Source organism: Syngnathoides biaculeatus, chromosome 10 (genome assembly GCF_019802595.1).
Source record: "Syngnathoides biaculeatus isolate LvHL_M chromosome 10, ASM1980259v1, whole genome shotgun sequence".
Classification (NCBI taxonomy): domain Eukaryota; kingdom Metazoa; phylum Chordata; class Actinopteri; order Syngnathiformes; family Syngnathidae; genus Syngnathoides; species Syngnathoides biaculeatus.
This window is the reverse complement of record NC_084649.1, coordinates 20,871,120-20,895,707: the sequence shown is the minus strand read 5'-3', so window position 1 is coordinate 20,895,707 and position 24,588 is coordinate 20,871,120. Positions and strand designations below refer to the sequence as shown.

The 24,588-nt window shown below is 44.1% G+C and overlaps 1 protein-coding gene and 1 non-coding gene across 2 annotated transcripts; one reads left to right on the top strand and one right to left on the bottom strand.

Moving 5' to 3' along the window:
* Positions 1-671: 671 nt before the first annotated feature.
* On the bottom strand, positions 672-15,029 carry osgn1 (oxidative stress induced growth inhibitor 1). The gene is made up of 7 exons (XM_061832316.1): positions 14,815-15,029; positions 8,291-8,356; positions 5,147-5,475; positions 4,960-5,051; positions 4,660-4,859; positions 3,666-4,006; positions 672-1,930 (listed from the first exon to the last, which is right to left on the bottom strand). The coding sequence occupies exons 1-7, from the start codon at positions 14,984-14,986 to the stop codon at positions 1,364-1,366; spliced, it is 1,767 nt and encodes a 588-aa protein (XP_061688300.1). The 5' UTR covers positions 14,987-15,029; the 3' UTR covers positions 672-1,363.
* Positions 15,030-18,278: 3,249 nt separating this feature from the next.
* On the top strand, positions 18,279-18,351 carry trnak-cuu (transfer RNA lysine (anticodon CUU)). The gene has a single exon. It is a non-coding gene; the product is annotated as a tRNA-Lys (tRNA).
* Positions 18,352-24,588: the final 6,237 nt, after the last annotated feature.

Sequence of the window (24,588 nt, the reverse complement as noted above, 5' to 3'; positions counted from 1 at the left end):
GGAAAACGTGCGTCCACGCGTGCGCACCAACTGGTCTCTGCAACCTCAGCCAGCCAAATTTAGCTACATGTAAAAATAATAATAATAATATGATGATGATCATCAATACAGGGCAGAACAGTTGAACAGTTTTTTTAGGGTCCAGAAACAACTTGAAAGAATAGCACCAAACACCATCCAAAATTAAAATTAAACATTTCTTAAGGGAGTGGGGAAATCATGTTTACAACAACAAAACATTCTTTTCAGGTTCAAAATTTGTTACACTATAAGAATAAAGGTGTCTTTTCCCGAGATATTGCATAATCATAAAGTTGACCAAGACCTGAGTCACATTTTGACTATTTCAAATTTTACTCTTTCAATACGACCCATTTTAACCACAAGAAAAGACACTTTAATTCTCTTGAAAAAAAATAAAGAAAATAAAAAACAAACAAGCAAAAAAAATATTACGCTGGAATGTGATTTTACATAATATCAGAACATTTTAGTGGTCCAAAGTTAAGGGCGGTAGGAGGAATTGCTTTTTTTTTTAATTATTATTAATAATAATAATAATAATAATAATAATAATATGATGATGATCATCAATACAGGGCAGAACAGTTGAACAGTTTTTTTAGGGTCCAGAAACAACTTGAAAGAATAGCACCAAACACCATCCAAAATTAAAATTAAACATTTCTTAAGGGAGTGGGGAAATCATGTTTACAACAACAAAACATTCTTTTCAGGTTCAAAATTTGTTACACTATAAGAATAAAGGTGTCTTTTCCCGAGATATTGCATAATCATAAAGTTGACCAAGACCTGAGTCACATTTTGACTATTTCAAATTTTACTCTTTCAATACGACCCATTTTAACCACAAGAAAAGACACTTTAATTCTCTTGAAAAAAAATAAAGAAAATAAAAAACAAACAAGCAAAAAAAATATTACGCTGGAATGTGATTTTACATAATATCAGAACATTTTAGTGGTCCAAAGTTAAGGGCGGTAGGAGGAATTGCTTTTTTTTTTAATTATTATTAAATAATAATAATAATAATAATAATAATAATAAATACAGCCACACTCACAATCACGCCTCGGGGCAATTTAGTGTGTCCAATTAAATAATAATAACAAAATAATAATTAAAATAATTTCTTCTTGCGGGCTCACTAAAAATCTGTCCTAATTTCCCTTTTTAGTTGTGCTGGGCCCAAGCATAAAAAACAGAAAATATTAGTGAATTTTTCAAATTAGTTTGCAGAAACCCAAGTTAGGTTTGAGAACCACTGCTATAAACACGACATGCCCCCCCCCCCCCCCAAAAAACAGGCAGTTTTTGTTTTGTTTTATCTTGTGCAATTGCACTATGAAAAAGGCCGTTCCGTCGCCCGGGCGAGGGTCTGCACGGCGGCCAGTCGGTCCGCCCACTTGTCCACCGGGCCGTCCGAAGACCCCGGCCCGGCGCCGCCGCCTTCCCTCAGTCCCTTGGCGATATCGCTGGCTATGGCCAGGGCGCCGCCCTTCAGGAAGCGCACAAAGTTCTCCCCCACCAGCGGGCCCATGGCGTACATGCCGGGCCCCTCGGCCCCCAACACCCGGTTGGTGAAGGGGTCCGCGTCGATGGGGTTCCTCCGGCAGGTGACTGGCTCGCCAGGGTAGACGCCCAGAGGGCGACCCCGCTCGGGCAGGAAGGACAGGTTGGGGTGGGCGCCAATCAGGACCAGCGCCTTTGATACTTGGACCACGGTGCGCCGACCCGTGTCCGACTGGAGGACGCACTTGCGATCCGGCCGGAAGGAGACCACGCGGTGGCAGGGGAAGCTGAGGTAGCCGCTGTAGGACGAGGACGAGGTGGAGAAGGAGGGAGGCGAGGAGGACGAGTCCAGAGGGGACGAGGGCTGGTGCTGCTGCTGCGTCATCATCTGGTGAACCTGAAAAATAATGCGGGTTAAAAAAAAAAAAAAAAAAAAAAAAAAAAAAAAAAAAACCTCAGCAACACAAAGTAGTGGCTGCAGGACACCACAGTCACACTAGATGGCGCCATACAACACGTTTGAAAGTAGTGTCGTATGATTCCATCCAGTCATTGTATGTATTGCATTATAAAATTACAATAAAATATATAAATAAAATATAATTAAAAATAAAATAAAATTACAGATTGTGGAAAATGTAAATGATTGTGACAAAAAGTTTGTTCTTGTAGTCAATATCGGATGTTACATGTAGAATTAAGAGAAAAAGAAAATCTGATTTTGAGATAAGGCCGCAACAAAACAAACAAACGAGGGCTGTGAATACTTCCCAGATGCACGCCACACACGGAACAAATTTGTCAACATTTGCACACAATAAATACTTTGTCGTGTTTTCAAAATGAATTGCTGTGTAGAATTGAAGGAATTTTATTATTTGCATTCTAGAAAATGGCCCTCACATAAAACGTCACGCACTGACAGGCGAGCAGATTTCTTAGATTTCTATTTTCAACAACAAACAAAGGTTTCTTGTCCTCATAATGTGAATTTTGAAGTGGAAAAAAAAAACAACGTTCCATTTTGGTATACAGCTGTCACATAAGAAAATGCACTCTAGATGGACTCTACTGATTGTATATGTGATTTCATCCAAGTTGTCATTACGGGTTATTTTAAGCGAAAATTTGTATCTATTCAATTTTGGAGTAAGGTTGTCACATAGAAAAAGAAAAACGTCATTATAGGTTGTTATGTGTATAATTCTGAGGAGGGAAAAAATACATTTACTCCACTTGGAAATACTTTTTAGAGGCATTGTTTAAAGGTCCACTGTCATGAAAGTCATGATTTTTAGTATGTTATTAATGAAAAAACAGCAGCCGGTATGGACCCATCCGTTTTTTTTCCACCACAAAATTTTGATTTTGACGTATATGGCTTTTTGTAACTCCCGCCATGAAAATCCTTTCGAGGGATTTGTTTTCGAGAAGAAGCAGGAAGTGACGTACAGGGCAGTCGCGCACTCAGGCGGGCTCGTATGTTTCTATTAGTTTTGCCTGCGGGAAGGTAGCTCTTTGTTCCTTCGTGTTAGCCTAAATGCCGGCTCGTTGCATTGCTAGGTATTGTTCGAACACTCGGGAGGATTGATTCCCAGGGTGGCTCATCTCCGCCGCGGAGGTGGATCGGACAGGGAGGTGGTTTGGCGGCGATCCGTATATCATCTAAATATAGCTCGAAACGATAGGGGAATATTGCCCCGGACACTTCACTCAATTGTGAGATGTTCTCTTCTTCGAAAAGAGCTTCCGTGTCAGAAGGGGCGTCGGAAAAATCCGAATATCTCTGTTGTTCGTCTCCCAAGCAGGTGGTCTTCTCAATGGCTAATGTCCCAGTGTGACATCACGGACAGAAGATGCAGCCAATATGGCGACCACTTGAATGTCGAATGACACTTCTGCAACTTTGCGCATGGATGACGCGCCCTCCGCTCATATTTATTTTTTTGTATACACATTGAAGTAAATAATGTTACATATATGTTTTTCATTTCAATAGCTATTTTAGAATGTTAATAGGGATGATAATTGAGATTTAATATAACAATAAAGTCACATTTAGTACTATATTGTACTGGAAGTAAGTTTAATTCCAAACTTGTGTTTTACATTAAGCAATAAAACCTTCTGACCTTGTGGTACTCTGGGTAGAGCATCTTGGGCAGCTGGTTGAAGATGAGCCCCGGGTCGCCGACGGCACGGCGGAAGGCGTGGTAGACGGGCGCGTTGAGGTGGCGGGCCGCCAGCACGGCGTCAGCGGCCGTCAGCCCAGCACCCACCACCAGCACCGGGTCCGACGACTCGTCCAGCTCGCCGCGCGAGATGGCGCCCTCCAGCTCCCAAAAGGAGTGGCACACGTAGGGCAGAGACTCGCCCTCCACGCCCAGGCGGGCCGGGATGTCGTGGGTACCCGTCGCTAACACCACGTTGCGGGCCAGCAGGGAAAAGGGCACCTGCTCCACGGGGGAATCGTCTGGTGGAAGAGGTAAAAAGGTTAGTCGCATACTTGCTAAGCAACCAGCTCAAGATGTTATTACTAGCTAATATGCTAACGCTAAAAATAACACATTAAAAATAATACAAATGCTAATGCTAACTTGTCAACGTCAATCAACATGTGCCCAGTAAATGAAATATAAGTGATGACCTAACTTGAACACAAGGGCGGCACGGTGCCTCAGCTGGTAAAGGGTTGGCCCCACAGTTCTGAGGACCAGGGTTCGATCCCGGCCTCGCATGTGTGGAGTTTGCATGCTCTCCCCGTGGCTGCGTGGGTTTTCTCCAGGCGCTCCGGTTCCCTCCCACATCCCAAAAACATGCAACATTAATTGAACACTCTAAATTGCCCCTAGGTGTGATTCTGAGTGCAGGTGTTTGTCGCCATGTGCCCTGCGATTGGGTGGCGACCGGTTCAGGGTCCGTTGACAGTTGTGATAGGCTCCGGCACTCCCCGCGACCCTTGTGAGGATAAGCGCCAAAGAAAATGGATGGATGGATGGACTTGAAAAGCCCACTTAATCACCCGATGCCATGACTCAATCTCCCACAAGATTTGAAGTAACTCGCCCGACTTAATCAACGAACTTTCATATAATTCGACGCAGAGGGATCATTTTCTGCGTGTACCTGCAAGGTCCTCGCCCCCTCCGCTCTGCACCCCCTCGACCCGCCAGAATCCACGGGACTCGCGACAATCGGGGGGCCGCCAGGTGACCGAGGTGACGGTGGTCCCGCAGGCGAAGTTGTGTCCCAGGGACATTTGGGTCACGTAGTGCTGGTAGTAGGAGGCGATCTCGGCCGGCGTGGCGCGGTCGTTGCGTACGTTTCTGATGGGGGGGCAAAAAAACAATGTTACGGGGGCGGAGGCGTCCTTATCTTCAGTGCCAAAAAAGGTCATTCCAAAATTCATGTTGAAACATTTCATACCTTCTCTTGTCTTTCATCCAATCCTTCAATTTGAGTGCAGGTAGTTCCATCCAGTTAGCGAGGCTTAGCGTTAGCATGGAGCCCTCCATGGCCTGAAGGCACACAAATGCAGATCAACTGTCGGGAAGCGAAGCAGACATAAAGAGGTTATTGGCGGGCTTGGGGTGGGGGGGGGGGTGCTACGTACGTGCCAAGCTCCCCCGGGGGGGCCCTTGCCCAGCACCAGGTGCGGCACGGCTCTCTCGGGCTCGTACCGCCACTCCAGCGGGGACGTATGGTCCGCGCCGAAGTCGCCGTCGGGCAGCAGCAGCGAGTCGAAGAGCACGGCGACCGGGTTGGACGAGCGCCCCTGCAGCCCCTCGCACAGGTACTCCAGGTCCTGCTCCAGCAGGGACAGGCCGGGTTGCTCGGCCAACTTGCTGTGCAGCAGCGGGTTGGGGTGCGACGCCCCGGGCGACAGGTAGGGGGTGTGGCCCGACAGCAGGTACGACAGACAGATCCCCGAGGGGCCGTTCCCTGGGAAACGGAGAGTGAGCCGAGCGTGTTGAGTTTCAGGACCAGAGATCTGGTGTCGGTCGGTCGCACAAACACTTTCTTGCTCCTTCCTTCATCCTCGGACCCGAAAACCCTTTTGTGTCATCCCATAACATTGACATATTGTAAATTCTACACAAACTAAGCATAACGTACTGACTTTACCCCCTAACGCACACCCAAACATCTCAGCCTTTATCCTCATTTCCAAAACCAAGACAGCACAAACCTAAAAGACCAACCCCTGAACAAGTAAAGTGTCCAAGTAAACTAGTCTGAAAACACCCTAACCCAGTCACCTTAACCCACTAATCCCAAATCCTTAATTTATTAATCCTACCTCACACTAAACCTCTAATCCACTCGCTTTAACCTACTAATTCTTACCCCCCCTCAAACTCCAACCCAGCCACCCTAACCTACTAGCCCTAACCCCTTAATTGTGTGACACAAACGCAAAATAAAGCAGAATTCCACATTTTGATTAGTGATGACCCATCCATCCATCCATCCGTTTTCTTTGCCGCTTATTCTCACGAGGGTCACCGGGAGTGCCGGAGTCTATCCCAGCTGTCATCGGGCAGGAGGCGGGGTACACCCTGAACTGGTCGCCAGCCAATCACAGGGCACATCGAGACGAACACCCACACTCACAATCACACCTAGGGGCAATTTAGAGTGTCCAATTAATGTTGCATGTTTTTGGGATGGAAACCGGAGTGCCCGGTGATGTTTTTTGGGGTGTCTGGCCCCCGGGCCTTCAGTTTGATACCTGTGACATTGAATGCCTTCCTAACGACAAACGTGCCATGTGGATTATCCATCCATCCATCCATCTTGTTAGCCACTCATCCTCACAAGGGTTGTGGGGAGTGCTGGAGCCTACCCCAGCTGCACTCACAATCTCACCTAGGGGAAATTTAGAGTGTCCAATTAATGTTGCATGTTTTTGGGATGTGGGAGGAAACCGGAGTGCCCGGAGGAAACCCACGCGGGCATGGGGAGAACATGCAAAGTCCACGCAGGCGGGGCCAGGGATTGAACCCATGACCTCAGAACTGTGAGGCCAACGCTTTACCAGCTGAGCCACCTTGCCGCCTCGTGATGACCCAAAAAACTTATTATGAAAAAAATAAAAATACAGCGTTTACTTCCCCTTCAAGCCACTAAACTCAACCCCCCGAACGTCAAACCCAAACGCAGTAAATTTAACCCTTTAACCAAAACATTCCAAATTCTAACCCACCCATTTCAATCTACCGTAATTTCTGGACTATAAACCGCGACTTTTGTCACACGCTTTCAACCCTGCGGTTTATGCAATAATGTGGCTAATTTATGGATATTTTCCTAACGGCGGCCACGGGAGCCCAAGCAGAAAATGTAAGAGTGAGCCAGGTGGAATATATGTGTCGAGGAAGACGCAAGTTTAACCTAACTTCGCGCTTTGTGCATGAATAAAACTAGCATGAACAAATCCTCATCATGGAAAATGCAGGAAGAAATGCACATGACGCAGCTTTTAAGTTAAAAGCAATCGAGCCGCCTAATCAAGAAGGACACAGAGCTGCTGCACGTAAACCTGGCAGAAATGAATCGATGGTGAGATGCTGGAAACGGCAGCGGGAAGAACTGGAGCAACAGAAAAAGATGAAAAAAAGCTTTCTGAGGTAATAAAAGCAGGTGGCCTGAACCGTATCACTCCAGCGTCTCAGTGACTTTTACCGCTATGTTTTTTTTTTGTTTTATTTTTTTACCTAGCCCTGTTAGTGCTGTGTTATTACCGTATTGTTGCTGTGTTATTGTCGCTTCACAGGCACTGCTTGGAAAAAAAAGTTAAGGTATATTATTAAAACTATGAAAACTCTTTCTGTGTAAATATCTCATGTTTCAATGTGGGCACATGCGGCTTATAGAGAGGTGCGGTTTATGCATGTACAAAATGTTTTTCCCTTTAAAAATGTACTGGGTGAGGCTTATAATCAGGCGCGCCTTATAGTCCAGAAATTACGGTACTCATTCTAAACCTCCAACGTACTCACTTTAACCCTCAAATCCAAATACCCTTACACTTCAAAAAATTAATACGCACCTCAAATTGTAACCCGAACCCACGCACCCTAAACAGCTAACCCAATCGACTATCTGCTTGCGCACCAGGACAGACGCAACTGTCAACAATCATTTGCTAGTTGAGAATTTGAAAGACAACTTCTTGGCGACGTCAACATTACTTGGCAACTATGCTATTATGAAATGTCTCTCAAAACATTTTGTCAAAACCCGGAATGTTCGAACACGTCCTATTCGACCTCTGCGCAAACATATACAAACGCTTGCATGTGGATCGCAATAACAAAACATTTGAAATGTTATCTGCTTATATGTTATTTCACACACGTATGTATCCCCTCGCAGCAATGTCATGATGTCACTTTTACGTGTAGAATGTCTCGTCTTCTCACTACTTAGTAATTATAGAAATATGAACGCTTAAAGAAAATGAAACAAACTGCACAGCTGTTATCAGCACTGACGTATTTCAGTAAAAGCACTGTTCTTCAATAAAATACTGTATATTATTGTCATACACAAGAAATGTTAATGCAATTTATTACACCTTTACTAAGTAAATTGTTTTATTGTAGTTTGCCGAGGCCCAGTGGCTTGACATCAACTTTGGCTATTCGATCTGTTGACATTGTTGCGCACTGACGCCGGCTATTCGTTTATATACGTGTGTGTGTGTGTCTGTGTGTTTCCCTCTACTCGCACGTGTGCGTTGCAGTCACCTCACCGATGATCACCACAGGCAGAATCTCTCCGGAGACCGTTTCCTTGTTGTGAAGTTCCATGCTGTCGCCTGGGGAGAAAGAACAAACACTTGTGAGGACTGTTGGTGCCGGTCACAGCGGCGTTAACCGTCTATTTTGTGATCTGTGTGATAAACTCACACACACATACACTGACAGGCACACGCCCCCACACGCACCCACACCCACTCACACACATTTCACGAGTGAGTTCATGACTTCTGACTGCTGTTACCTCCCCCATATTTTATCACCGTGACAGGATTCACGGAAACACACACAAATGAAACGCCTCATATTGCAAAATAAAAAAATAGATGAATAAATACAATATTTACCCTTTCACACACGTCATAAAAAAGAAACAAAATTTTAAAATTGCCCCTTGACCATCAAACTTTGACCAACCACGTAATGGGTCGACACGGCAGCTACGAAGAAGCTCATTTAAAATGAACCGGCAGTGCATGCTGGGAATTGTAGGCAGAGACAGTATTCTGCAGAGTCATGCTGACGAGGTCGTGACAGGACTCTTCTCAAGAGGGGGGCGTGGGGGGGGGTTGAAGAAGTAATTCAAGTTGTATCCAAAGCGAGAACAACAAAACTCCGCTGTATGTAAGCAAGGGTACGACACACACACAAAAGCACAACAATAATAATTGTTAATAATTCGTACAAAAAGACGCTGACACACAAATGCACAAACACAAAACATACACCATCACATACAAACAAACAAATATGCACAGAGACAAACGCACAAAGTTCAACACATTCAAGTGCACAAACACTAAACTCACAAATGCAAACAAAAACACGGACTTGCAAACACTGACACGCAGAAACAAGCGTGTAGAAGTACACAGACACACACAGAAATAAATACACAAAACACACCCATGTAAAAACTAACAAACACAGGTACAGTGAAGAAAATAAGTATTTGAACACCCTGCTATGTTGCAAGTTTTCCCACTTAGAAATCATGGAGGGGTCTGAAATTTTCATCGTCGGTGCACGTCTAGTGTGAGAGAGATAATCTAAAAACAAAAATCCAGGAATCATAACGTATGATTTTTTAATGATTTAATTGTGTGACACAGCTGCAAATAAGTATTTGAACACCTGTCCATCAGCTAGAATTCTAACCCTCAAAAACCTGTAAGTCCGCTTTTAAAAGTCCACCTCCACTCCGTGTATTATCCTGAATCAGATGCACCTGTGTGAGGTCGTTAGCTGCAAAAAGACACCTGTCCACCCCGTACAATCAGTAAGAATCAAACTTTTCGGTCATAATTCCACTAACCGTGTTTGGAGGAAGACGAACGATGAGTTCCATCCCAAGAACACCGTCCCTACTGTGAAGCATGGGGGTGGTAGCATCACGCTTTGGGGATTGTTTTTCTGCGCATGGGACAAGACGACTGCACTGTTTTAAGGAGAGGATGACCGCGGCCATGTATCGTGAGATTTTGGGGAACAACCTCTTTCCCTCAGTCAGAGCATTGAAGATTGGTCGTGGCTTGGTCTTTCAACACGACAATGACCCGAAGCAGGTTCTGGTGTTACCTAGACCTCGAAAATCTTTGGAGGGAGCCGAAACTCCGTGTTTCTCAGCGACAGCCCAGAAACCTGTCTGATCTAGAGAAGATCTGTGTGGAGGACTGGGCCAGAATCCCTCCTGGAGTGTGTGTAAACCTGGTGGACAACTACACGAAACGTTTGACCTCTGTCATTGCAAACAAAGACTACTGTACCAAATGTTTACATTGGTTTTCTCAGGTGTTCAAATACTTATTTGCAGCTGTATCACGATGAAAATGTCAGACCCCTCCATGATTTCTAAGTGGGAGAACTTGCAACAATAGCAGGGTGTTCAAATACTTATTTTCTTCACTGTAAATGGCATAGAAACACACAGGGTGGCACATCTGCTTCACAATTCTGAGGAAATGGGGGTTCAAATCCCAGCCCCGCTTGTGTGGAGTTTGCATGTTCTCCCCGTACTTGCGGATGTACCGTACTGTACTACTGACACGGGAGTGCATTTTGAATCTCGCTCACGTAGCGATCGCTGCCGCTCCTGATCCAAAATTGTACAAAAATCCATGCAACTCATGGTCTGGAGTGCAGTCATGGTTTCCACTCCTGGTGACGTCGTCGTCAAGATTTCCCGCTCCCGTGATCGAAAGTGGAATTCACTTACGTCCAAGCGGGACCCAGTGGGACTGAGAAACCTGAAAAGTGTCAACCTCTAACTAACCCACACACGGACGGTGGAAAAGAAGCCGTGCCGTTGCGCAAGTGCCTGGCACCGAGCCCGGCTGGTGTAGCCGGCGGGCCCGCTGGGAGCCCATTTGGCTGCCGTCCAACGCTGAGGTTCCCTCCCCCTTTTCCTCAATTTATATAACCCCGTTCCACCTGGACCGCACTCAAAAAACAGAGCTCCGCGTCCCGGCCTCGCCGTGGAAACGACCTCGGCTGAGCGGGAGGAAACAAAAGCCACTTTTCACCGGGTGGGCGGAGATGTGGACCATTCGACAACGTACTCGTTTGCTTTTGATGCAAGACTTGGGCTTTTCACGCACCCAAGATCTGGAAATGGCACCGCAACTTCATTTTCACTTGTGTTGTAATGACTTTTTACATATGTGTGAGTTTGATTTGCTAAAATAGGAAGTTCAACTCTGATACCCCTTCCAATCCTTTTTTTTTTTCTCTCTTTGCGGAAGGTCAAAAATTGTCAACTTCCCCATTTTCAGGAAGGCCGCGTGACTCCGCCTTGAGTCGAAATATACGATTGCACATCGTTGCTCTGGAGCTCGTGCAAGTGACGTCACGGTTTGCACGGCGCCATATTGCTGCTCAAACCTAGCTGCTCTGCACTGCGGGAGCCGTTGAACCAGAGCAGATTTTTCAAATTGCTCGAGACCTGTTGTGCTGCTGATTGTCACAAAAGACGAGACAGATATTCAAAGAGATCATTTTATGGAATACCAGCTGAAAAGACCAGAAAATATCGCTGGATTTCGGCAATTAAACGTGATGGATGGTGGCCAACCAAAATACCCACACGCCTGTGTAACGATCGGTTCATTTCAGGTCGGAATTATTTTTCTCATTCTCAAATTACCAAGAAGTATTTATAATGCCAAATTGGCTCATTTGAGAACAATGCAGATTTAAAAAAAGAAAATAAACCCTCTGTCGGAGCAGAGATGAATGTGTGGCCGCAATCGCTTCCGTGTACATTCCGTGGTGACAACTCCATCCTTATTTTTTTTTCCCCAATCATAGTTAATGAATGTGAGTTTGTGTAAAACCAGGGGTCATTTATTTAAATATTGGTATTTGTATTGAATACCATCTGAAAAGATCAAAGGATTTTAGAAAAGGTTAACGTGTAGCAGAATACGCTTCCGCGTTCACGAGCCGTCTCCTCGTTGAGAACAGATCCGGCAACGAAGCATTTGTATGCGTCGAGACTTTTCTACACTTTTCTGTGTAAATCTCGACGACTTCCTCACCAGATCCATGTGTAGATCCAGTTGTCCAAGACAAGCGGAAGTGAATTAACAGTCCAATTTCTTATCGGCGAAAACATCGACTTCGGCATTAAATATGGTTCCTCGATGCCAAGTGTCTCCCATTTTTCCACATACCTTCGTTTATGATCACCTTCTAAATGTTTAACAGTATCGGACAAAACTCTGGGCACCGTGCTATTAAACATTTTTGTTTAGTCTCAACGGACTTAGCATTAAACAATGCTTTGTTTGACCGGTTAGGGTTGACCAGTCACGTGATTTCGGTGACGTAGGTGCACGAGCTCTACATTGCTTCTCGCAGAAATAGCTTCTGATTAGCTGGTCTGAATTTTGCAACGGTGCAATTTTTCGGCCGGGCGGCATAACGCCACTAGGAGTTCAAACATCATTCCTCGTTGAACAGAATTGCCTCTAATTCACTACCGAAAGGACTTTTCTCTCAAAAGAGGTCGCAAATGTGTGAGTTCCCAGTTTTCAGAAAGACAGTCTAACTATTATTAGTACCTAAAAAATATAATTCATTTTTGTTCTGATTCTGCCTTTTCCAGAAATGCCTTCTGATTGGCTACCTGATCGACTTTTCCTTGTTGGAGGTTAGAAATTTGTGACTTTCCTGTTTTCAGTTAGGCAAACAAACGAAATACAATCAAAGCATGAGCGCAACGTTTGAAGTTTGAAATACGAGAAATGTCTTTTTTTTTTCTTCCCCCAGGTGGGCAGCCGATTGCGCCGTGAGTCGTTTCCCGAGCTCGCCACCCTTTCAAAATAAAAACAAAACTGACTTCTTCAACTTTCCAAGGCCACTCCTCCGGCAACACGCCTCGGCTGTGTCAAAACTTGTTTGGCGCATGACATCATTCCCGCAATTAAACAGCGGAGCAATAATTACCTCACGTGTTAAAACTATGCAATACACGTTTCATCGTGCATTTGCAAACTTGTGACTTCACCATTTTCTGCAGGCAAACTTAAGTAAATTCGTACTTTTCGGGAGAAGAAATCTCACTTTAAGGACTGTAGCGTAACGCCACCAAGACTCCAAACGGATGATTCCTCAAGTGCTGTAACTAACCATTTATTTGATATAAAGATGAACCTGTTGATTGTCTACAGCCTGTTGAGAGGTTGAAATCAGAGGATTTGCACAATATGCATAATTAACATTCGTGGGCAGCGTCCCATTTTTGGGACGTCATGATTTTCACGCATTATATCCTTCAGTATATCAAAATATTTAAGAGTTTTAATCTGAAGCCATGATTTGGTATCAGGAGAGGATAACTCATCGGTCAAAGTTAGCACGCAGTTATTTCTCTTTCCTTCCTGACCCAAAATGGCCGCCTCAAGTACACGTGCAGCGTTTTCCAAGAGAAGGGACAAAGTTTGTCTTCAAAATGCTAATCCATCAGAATTGTTAATGCATAAGTGGCGTTCTAGAATAAAAAAAAGAATTAATAAACATATGTCTAGTATACACCATTTCACAGAACCAATAACGGACCCGTCCAAGTCTTGGGACGCTGCTCCATCTTTTTTGCCCTTACCCAAACCATAAACGAAATAGAAGTGTTATTTCTTTGATTGTGGCCTGTTAGGAGACTTTTATCCCAATAAGGCAAAAAATTGCCACCCTGCCCATGAATGGGTCCGTAATAGAGTAATTATTGATGTAATGCAGAATCTCTCGGGTCATTCATCATTGTGATCGTCCCTTTTCCCGGAAACGACTTCTGTTACTGGCTGCGTGACAGCAGTTTGGAATTTCTTTCCTCATTGATGAACTTTGATAGTGCTAACACGTTGTGACAAGCTGGCCTTGCTGGCAGAAGATCTGCCCCCCCACCCCCTAAAAAAAAAAAAATGGCGTCAATGCAGCCACTCGTGCGCGGCAGTTCATCCTTCCGCTCGCTGTCCGACGACGAGATGCGAATTATCTACCGATGAAGCCATAAAGCAGCTGGCGGCGAGGGGGAGGGGGGGGGGGACGCTTGTGTTTACAAACAACTTTTTCTCTTGAACGTGTCGGGAGATTAATCAGTCACGATGCCACCTGACCTGTCCGCAAGTTTTGTTTTTTTTCCGTCGGCCATTTTTGCTTTGCAAATGACTTCTGAAGCACGGCCATTGGACCAGCATCCCCATATTACCGCTGAACATTTCGATCATATCACAGATGCGAGCAGAACTTGTCCACAAGGTCGCTTTTCGACAAAGTGTTTTCTTGGGACTGCCGATGACTTTCTTCCGCCTCATCATCCCCTCTAGGATTGCTTTGCCTGTCGACTTCCTCAAGAAAAGAAGATTTCAGTAAGAGAGGATTATGAAATTGAAGGATCGTGTCGGGGGAACTTTGGAGTCGTAGCCCAAGGACCCAAACGTACTAAAACACGCCACTTGCACTTGCAAATGCAAAGTCATGCAAAAGAGTAGCCGCGCCTTTAAAACTTGCACAAGAACTGTACAACTATAAGAACTCATCGACTGACTTATTCTATTTGAAAGCACCAATTATGTCAACCATTCCATCTATAATCATATTTTTATTATTATTTTTATTACTATGACTGGTAAAATCAAGGTTAGTCCGAACACCAAATCCAAACGTGCTGACTCACGTATATTGGGCATTTTGAATGCCGAAGCATCGTCATGCAAGTTATATAATCTTTATGACATCATATACCGTAGTGCGATCCAAAACCGCTTAAGCTGGTCCACGTCACGTACACACCGTGTGATATTATGCAATTTATATATTTTTAATACAATAATAATTGAAGCGGGCTATTTTGTTGGTAATTTGTTTATTATTTTTTAAAGCCCACTAACAGCTCTCACTCCTTGCCACCTCTCGCGCATGCGCATTACCGGCCAGGAGAATTACTCCATTGTGTGGTCCCCTGGCGCATGCGCAGTTACAAATATCACCCCAGCGCCGACATTAGCGACTAATCACTTACTATCACTCATTTCTCGGTCACGCAGGTCTTTCTCCTTGTTCCACTCCGAAGCAGCGACTGTGTCCGTCCTGTTGCCTCCCCTTGCCTGCGCGGTCGCTCTTCCACCCGTCTCGCTGTCGGCTTTCTTGGACGTGGACGATCGGCGTGAAGGTGGCCGCCCGCCGCTGCACATTCACACATTATATAGCGCCATGAGCGGTCGCGCTCCCAGCCAATCGGCGACGAGTTCAACGGCCGGCACTCCGCCCCCTACTTTTTTTTGTTGTCATAGTGAACAAAGATCGTCGATTATAATGAAGAGGCGTTGCGACATTGGGGAAAAAATGACAACAAATGGAGAAAATATTCCATCCGTCCATTTTTTTTTTACCCGCTTATCCTCACAAGGGAGTGCCGGAGCCTATCCCAGCTGTCAACGAGCAGGAGGCGGAGTACACCCTGAACTGGTCGCCAGCCAATCGCAGGGCACATAGAGACAGACAACAGTCGCACGCACAATCACATCCATCCATCCATTTTCTTTGCCGCTTATCCTCAGAAGGGTCACGGGGAGTGCTGGAGCTTATCCCAGCTGTCAACGGGCAGGAGGCGGGCTAAACCCTGAACTGGTTGCCAGCCAATCGCAGGGCACATTGAGATAAATAGACACACTCACAATCACACCTAGGGGCAATTTTAAAGTGTCCAATTAATGTTGCATGTTTTTGGAATGTGGGAGGAAACAAGAGAACCCGGAGAAAACCCACGTAGGCACAGGGGAGAACAATTTACACAGGCGCAGCTGGGATTTGAGCCCCGGTCTTCAGAACCGTGAGGCCAACGCTCTGCAACTGCTCCACCGTGCCGCGGCGTACAGTACAGCAGATAATCATATTTTGATGCTCTCGACAATATTTTCCAACTGTTCCCCATTATGTTGAGTATCAAGTCCTTCAAAGTGTGTGCATGGCGGGTTAGCAAGTCCGCCTCACAGTTGTGACGTTCGGGTTCAAATCTGTGCTCTGGCCTTCCCGTGTGGTGTTTGTGTGTTCACGCCGTGACTGCAGGATTCGGAGAAGACTCTAAATTGTCCCTGGGTGTGAATTTGTTTGTGTGTGGCATCAGGTCCAGAGTCCAGGCTTCCTCTCAGTTGAGGGGATGGACCAATATAATATTCTATTATTATTATTACATATTCTTATATTTAATACAGAGCCCTGTGCACCAAGTTCTATGAACCCCTTTTTCTGCCGCTTGAGTTTTTCAACGAACGCCCATTGAGATTGGGCCAAAAAGGGTCGCTTCAGTGAAGCTGGTGTTGGGAGTTAATATTTTATAACTTCACGAGAATCTTTGACATGATCATCAAACTTTGACACTGCTTCGAAACAAATTTGCCAACTTCCTGTTGGATTTTAATCATAGGTCAACTTTTTGTGCAATCCGTCCAATTATGTTTCAGTTGCTGAAACCCACGTAGGGGTCTATTATTTTTGTTTTTATGAATCCTCAAATTAATCATCAAACATTGAAGCTTCTTTAAACCAACCCGGTCGACTTTGTCACTCGGAATCAAAAGCTAGCATGACTTATGTTATGTTTTCATGTTTTCTCTCTCAGCTGTAGCTATTATAGAACTATTTTGGGGGAGGAGCAAAACAGATTTTGGTTCGGTGCATTTGAGTCTTTGGAAAATTCTTCATGGTGAGCTGCATCGCGATCTCGCCAATCCATCGGATACGACGCTCCAGTTTAACTGGTTCGTCACCGTGATTCGCGTAACCAGTCAGTGCCAGTCACTAAAATTAAGTCTGTCTGGTTTCCAGAAAAAGAAACCTCGGGCAGACTTTCGCTTACTAAGACTGCGGTTTAGCTGAAACCCGTTTAATGATTTCAGCAAGTTTTAAAACGGAGCAAGACATGTGACCAGGCATGCCAGCCAAATTTTTTTTCCGCTTAGTGAAATTTACAGACAAAATCTCTTGGAAAATTTTGTCTCTGAAGGACCTCTAGATATGGGCCGAACGGCAGACTTGCTGTTTGTTTTGAGGCATGGCGTCTTGAGACTTTATGACGGACTTTCCTAAAACTGTGAGTCATTTTCCAAAACTCCAGGACAAGTTTGACTCCGGGTTATGACCAAAATCACCCTAAAATGGCCACTTTGGACCAAAATGGCCGATGTGCCAACTTTAGTGTCTGACGCAGTGGATCTTGGCACTAAAAGAGTCCCGATCAGATAAACTCTACGTTCTAAAAGTCGACCCCTGACCGGTTCAATACCTCGTCACCCCAAAGTCGCTCCCTCCTCCAGTGTGGATTAAGATATTACCAATATAATGTGTTTACGTAACGCGCGTTGTGACTGGTTGGAAATGGCGATGTCATTGTTTATTGTTGCCACTCATTCAGAGTCTGGAGCAACTTTTACTTAACTTCCTGCTGGCCCTTTTGCCATTTCCCTTCCCCCAAGTATTGTTCCGTCGCTACACACGACTTGCGGCCATTTTGGTCACGCGCTCACCTTTGTCGGATTCCTGCTCACAGTTTGCAGTTAATCATTACGAAGCCACCGTCTTGGATTCTTCCACTCTAGGACTACCCTCATTGATTGTATCATGGACTTGTTAGTACAGTAATCCACAGCTGACGTTGGTCGTCAGATTATAGCATATTTGGCCTTTGCTGGAGAAAATTATCTAACATCGCATCCAGAGATTTTGCTACTTTAGGATATAAGTGAGTGATACATACATTTCCCCAACAGACTATCCAAAATCATATGGTATCTTACATACATGCTAAAACACATGATGGCAAGCATGCTGACAGTGTTCATTGTTCACAGATTTTTGTTATTTGAGGTTTATGGAACGTAACCTCCGGAAATAATGGGGCAACACCGTCTTCAATAAAAGTGGTTTGATGTTTATTTAACAATTTCATTAGTCATTTAAAATTATTTAATCCTGGAGTGGGTGAATTGGATATATAATATTTCCCGTTTGAAACATTGCGTCACACTTGGACAAATATAATTTATCCAAAAGGTTACTGAAGTAATTGTAAGGGAGAGAATTTAGTTTATCGCTTCGCACTTCTGGTTATAAATCATTCATCGCTGTCATAAATCATTGCTAGCTTTTGGTAGCACACATAAATTAGAGTTTCCCCCATAAAGCCACATAAGGTAGAATGTTTGGAACAATATTTTTATAACTGTAACATGAAGAAGAAAAAAATGGATGGCTCAGGTTGGATGAACTCCAAGTTAGCCAAGATGAGAAGATAGCTAATTATAGTTATATGGCAAATTGTGTAGCATAAGATACCAAAGTCCTGGTTTCATATGGAGGGTTAGCAAAAAGCCTGAGTGAAACTTGGGTTAATTTGGGTCATTAGGCCATTTAAACTGATCCTGATTAATGATTTGGAGCCACACAGTTTTGGGGGACGTTAGCCTATGAGGAAATCGGCCTCTTACAGCCCGGCTAGCTCAGTCGGTAGAGCACGAGACTCTTAATCTCAGGGTCGTGGATTCAAGCCCCATGTTGGGCGAATGGGTTTTTGATGTCCCATAGCTCACTGTTTAGAGAATTGCTTTGGTAAACCAGGGGTCGTGAGTTCGGGCATCCGGCGTAACAACAACAAACATGAGCGTTCATCTGAGATGACCCCTAATGGGACAAGCCGAAATAAACTTACTTAAGTGACTTTGTTTAAGAGGTATTGATATTATAGTTGCGTGTCTTTTCTGGCATTCTGCCTTGAGAATTTTTTTGAGGTTGTGGTTTTATATTTCTGCCTCAAACTGGATTCAGGGGCTGAAAAAAAAATCCATGGAAATTGATCCTGAAATCGCCACCTTGCTACCAAAATGGCTGACTTCCTGTTTGTTTAATACCTCAGGCCACAAGACTTTCAACTTTCATAATTTCTCCAAAAATATGCACCAATATTTCAAATCATGTATACATATATTTTTTTTTTTGCACAAACCCCTTTTTTTACAGTCGATAGCTCAGTAGATCCCAAAGTCAACCTGGGCCCGGAGCCCCAGTGAGTCGTTGAAAAAGCTCCCGGACCCCAACCTCAACTTTCGCCAATAATGTAGTGCTGGACACAGCTATGCCATTCTGGTACAAAGAAATACTCAATTTTAGTGGCTCATGTTCTCTTGCTTTTTATTTTTGCACAATAAATCAAAACCTGGTTCAACACCGGAAAGGGCAATTCTCACATCATGATTAGCTTCCAGACGATTTCGTTTTTTTGTCTTCACATCGAATAGATAGGATGTGAGACATAGCAAGACAGAAGAAAAAAAAATTTGTGTTCTTTTCTTCAGAAAAATATTTTATTATTACTCTGTCTCAGACACCGTGTCGCTGACCCCCTGGAAAGATGTTTTTTACCCCCTGGGGGGCCGTGGACCTCACTTTGGGAACCGCTGCAATAGCTGAAGAAACCATGAGTGTATCCTTGAGCTCCCATTTCAAAAGTAGTTATCCCCCATTTTGTTTGAGCCACGTAGACATTGATATGGTTTTACAATCCCAGCGGCTCTGTGTGGCCCGTGACAAAAATGAGTTTGACACCTCTACCATTTAGGACATTTTTCGTAGGTCTACTCAAGATCAATACGTCGTTTGTTTTTGTTTTACGGAATGGGTCCTTGTGGCTAATTTGTGAGTCTAATCGTGACATACTTGCCTATCAGACGTCACCTCGTTGAGTCAAACCGTCTCCGGGGCCGGATTCTCCCAAAATATCTCGGACTAGCGTGTCTTCGAATTGACATTAGCTTAGTTAAAGAATGAGTGATAGTGAGCCTGTTCGGGATTGTGTTACGTAATTTAGCCTCGTGTAAGTTGATGTAAAGCCAGTTGACATATGGAAGGGGAGCGCGAGAGAGGGGGTGATTGTTTGGCCATTCCTGAGGGTTAGAGGTACGTCTGGGGCGCCACCTGTCATCCATCTTTACACTCTCTAAACACTCCGTAGTCAACAGCGGTTGCTATGGACTCCAGTTACAAGTAGGAGCCTTTGCGAGAAACGTCAGCAGGCGAAATGTTTCTGCGTCGCGTTCCGCTGAGCTACAGTTCTTCAACTCTGAGCGGTTGGACGGCATCCCGTGGCCTCTTCGTCCAGATGTCTTCGACATGCGAGCGTGAAATATGCAGGATGGAATCGGAGTGCAGCGGTTGTCCGAGGACACGACTCCCAGGGAACACACTTCGCCAGATACTGTACTACAGTTTCACGCTGTTCGTCAACCTGTATACCAATCCCTCATTGGCCTATACGTGGCTTTTAACTGACCGGCGACTGATCCCCGGTTTATCCACAAGTGCGTCCTGTGAAAGTGGACCTGAAACCTTTAGGCGATCATTCAAGTTGACCTGGGCAAGTTCAGCAGACGCCACTGTGTAAACTCGTCTTCTTGCCCGTTCAAATGGTTCGGGTTAGCGACTCTTGTGCAAAGTGCACAGAAGCAGATTTCTTTGTCCGGAAAAATGAAGTCACAACGCTGAACACGTCTCAGGAGCGCCGGTGTGATCGCCATCCCTTGCTCCCTTTCTTTCAACATATACAGCAGGTGAAACTTTTCCACAAGAGCAAAGTCACCACGGGAAGCCTTTCAAGAATGAGGGCTGTCATAAAACTACGGCCTTCAGTTAATCACAGGGGTGGTAAACAAATCACTATATGAGTTTTATCTACGCTGCGTGACCACATTTTTCACACAAACACAGTGACCTGGACTGCAATGTCATATGATGTACTTCCTCCTAAACTTGTTCTTCTTGGCGCCCTAGATCTACTTACCAAGAACCTTGATGACATTATCAACTGTAAAGAGCAAGAAAAAAAAAGTTTTCATATACAGTGAAGAAAATAATTATTTGAACACCCTGCTATCTTGCAAGTTCTCCCACTTAGAAATCACGGAGGGGTCGGAAATTTTCATCGTAGGTGCATGTCCATTTTGAGAGAGATCATCTAAAAAGAAAAATCCAGAAATCCCAATGTATGATTTTTTAACAATTTATTTGTGTGATACAGCTGCAAATAACTATTTGAACACCTGTCTATCAGTTAGAATTCTGACCCTCAAAGACCTGGGTCGTGGTTGGGTCTTTCAACATGACAATGACCCGAAGCACACAGCCAGGAAAACCAAGGAGTGGCTCCGTAAGAAGCATATCAAGGTTCTGGCGCGGCCGAGCCAGTCTCTGGAGCTAAACCCAATAGAAAATCTTTGGAGGGAGCTGAAACTCCGTGTTTCTCAGCGACAGCACAGAAACCTGTCTGATCTAGAGAAGATCTGTGTGGAGGAGTGGGCCAAAATCCCTCCTGCAGTGTGTGCAAACCTGGTGAACAACTACATGAAAGGTTTGACCAATGTAATTGAAAACAAAGGCTACTGTACAAAATATTAACAGTTTTCTTGGGTGTTCAAATACTTATTTGCAGCTGTATCACACAAATTAATAGTTAAAAAATCATACATTGTGATTTCTGGATTTTTCTTTTTAGATGATCTCTCTCACAGTGGACATGCGCCTACGATGAAAATTTCAGACCCCTCCATGATTTCAAAGTGGGAGAACTTGCAAAATAGCAGGGTGTTCAAATAATTATTTTCTTCACTGTATATATACTGTGTGTGTGTGTTTTATTGTAAAACAAAAATGACAAAAAGTTCTTGTAAATGGAATGTATCAAAGTTTTGAACCTAATTTATAAGCACATCTGTGAATACACACACACATCTGTATATGTATATCAGAATCAGCTTTAATGGCCAAGTTATCAAAAACACACAAGGATTTTTCATCATCAGACTTTGGTACACTGACAAAGGGCTCAATAAAACATCCCATTATCGGAAGCTCCCATTATAAGTAAATCCAGGTATTAACACGACAATTCCTTTTATTATTGTTGATTTTTCATATGTAAGCATCTGCTTGTGACTTGGCCCGCCTGTCAAATTTTAAACGTCAATCTGGCCCCTGAATCAAAACGTTTGCTTATCCCTGTTCTAGACGAAGCACTCCCTTGAAGGATGCTCGGGTGTCCAATACAGACCCCTGTGGCACACCCTTGTGGACAGAAATAAATTCAGAACATATACCATCCCCATCATACCGCCCATCCCCATCATACCGCACTGCGATTTATAAGCGGCAGTGAATTGACCCCTACGTGGATATTGCGCAATCCGCGTCACTGACCAATCAGAGGCCAGAGATTTGCATAGACCGAAGCCCGTTTTTGCTCCCGCCATTTTCTCTGACAACATTGAATGGTCCAGTATAGGTTTAGTTAGCGTTTTATCGCGTATTTGGGTTATTTAACAAAAAATATGGTTAAGAGGTGTAGTCACGGACTTTGTAATAGTGACCACAGGTATCCTGAAAGGCTAGTTGGTGGAGTTCGATTCGTACCCTTTCCAAAACCGAAGACCCAGTACGAAAAATGCCTTGGCGAAGACCGCATCATCAACTAAATCCATCTAATATCAACCGGAACACGTATGTTTGCACGAAGGTATGCCCTATATTTGATTTTCAATACATGTCTCGTATAAATGAATTTGAAGTTCTTCGCGAGCATAACACTGCTGCGTGTGAACGATTGACACACTTATTCTTTGTTGAGCGATATTTAGCGATGATCGGACTGCACAAACGTATTGATTTCTTGCTGGCTCGCGGCCAGAAGCTTAACCAGACTGTGTTTGCACGAAGATATGCCCTAAATTTGATTTTTAATACACGTCTCGTATAAATGAATGAGACGTTCTCCGCTAGCATAACATTGCTACGTGTGAATGATTGAAGGAAATCAGAAGCATGGCGTCTCTCTCAGTTAAGAATGTATTGTATTTAGAATCTATAATATATCGTTGATTTGAATGAAATGAGAAGCATGTAGTCTGTCTCAGTTCAAAATGTATTGTATTGTATTTGCCATTTTTACCCCTCCGTACAGGGCACTTAACCACGCCTCCTGAAGTGACGTCACGCCACGTGCGCTGACGTAAGACAAACAGTAATAATGGCAAATACAATACAATACATTTTGAACTGAGACAGACTCCATGCTTCTCATTTCATTCAAATCAACGACATATTATAGATTCTAAATACAATACATTCTTAACTAAGAGAGACGCCATGCTTCTGATTTCATTCAATCATTCACACGTAGCAATGTTATGCTAGCGGAGAACGTCTCATTCATTTATACGAGACGTGTATTAAAAATCAAATTTAGGGCATATCTTCGTGCAAACACAGTCTGGTTAAGCTTCTGGCCGCGAGCCAGCAAGAAATCAATACGTTTGTGCAGTCCGATCATCGCTAAATATCGCTCAACAAAGAATAAGTGTGTCAATCGTTCACACGCAGCGGTATTATGCTAGCGAAGAACTTTGAATTCATTTATACGAGACATGTATTGAAAATCAAATATAGGGCATACCTTCGTGCAAACATATGTGTTCCGGTTGATATTAGATGGATTTAGTTGATGATGCGGTCTTCCACAAAGTTTGATCCATCGGAGGCATTTTTCGTACTGGGTCTTCGGTTTTGGAAAGGGTACGAATCGAACTCCACCAACTAGCCTTTCAGGATACCTGTGGTCACTATTACAAAGTCCGTGACTACACCTCTTAACCATATTTTTTGGTAAATAACCCAAATACGCGATAAAACGCTAACTAACCCTATACTGGACCATGGAATGTTGTCTGAGAAAATGGCGGGAGCAAAAACGGGCTTTGGTTTATGCAGATCTCTGGCCTCTGATTGGTCAGTGACGCGGATTGCGCAATATCCACGGAGGGGTCAATTCAACGGACCTTTCCGGCTGGCGATCTTAAGCTCCGCCCCCCTTTAGCTAGAGTTGCCATCTCCCACATGCTTCCAAAATGGCGACTGAACAGAACAGGTTAGAAGTCGATTCTCTAATGCGTATTCCAGATATTACTGTGGTATGTTTTTTGCCAAATGCGTCAGACTTGTCTAAGAGAGTTCTACAGAGAGGTCTCAACTATTTCACCCGAAGATACGTACACGGAATTAAGATTTTGGACGGAGCAGGACGCAATGTCAGAGTTACAGCGAAACGTTGATGATGGATGCAAAAAAAGTTTGACGCTTCACAAACTTCATATTGAAATCCAAAAGGATAAAATAGTGGAATGAATGCGCATGTAAAGCAGGGAGAGTACTGAGTATCAAACTCAGAGAAGATACTTTAACCTCACTTACCTTCGAACGTACAGCCTTGTGTTTGTTGATATCGTTCACATTTAGTTGTACATGCGCTCTTCTGCAAACCTTAATCCATCATAAACACTTCGTCAACTGTGTTTTAGGCTTTGCAAAATGAATCAACCGGGCCCCTCGTAACCTAGCAGGATATCTTTCATCAGAATAGCACGTTCCCCAAGCGCATCTGAGGACCATTTTCTTCATAACATTAACTTTTCCAAGCGCACGCTACTGACAACCAGCATTGCTTGTGGGGCAATGTGGGCGTGTCAAACCAGGGGTCAAGACAATGCGGCAATCTGATTGACGATTATTGTACGAGTGATTCACAGGTAGGAAAGGTCCATTCTACGACGAGATGGGGAAGGTGTGGTCGATTAACTCGTGAATGCACCCCCAAACCGCCACTCCCACCCAAAATAAACACATAAAATAACGGAAAATTGTACTTTAATGTATTCGCTGGGCAACCCGCTGTTGGATACGAACATGACTCTGAAAGTCG

Coding starts and splice junctions, on each gene's coding strand:
- osgn1 (XM_061832316.1), bottom strand. CDS start 14,986: ATGTGCAGCGGCGGGCGGCCACCTTCACGCCGATCGTCCACGTCCAAG. Junction 4,007..4,659: donor AGGGGGCGAGGACCTTGCAG/GTACACGCAGAA, acceptor CTCTTCCACCAG/ACGATTCCCCCGTGGAGCAG. Junction 1,931..3,665: donor TCTACCCAGAGTACCACAAG/GTCAGAAGGTTT, acceptor ATTATTTTTCAG/GTTCACCAGATGATGACGCA.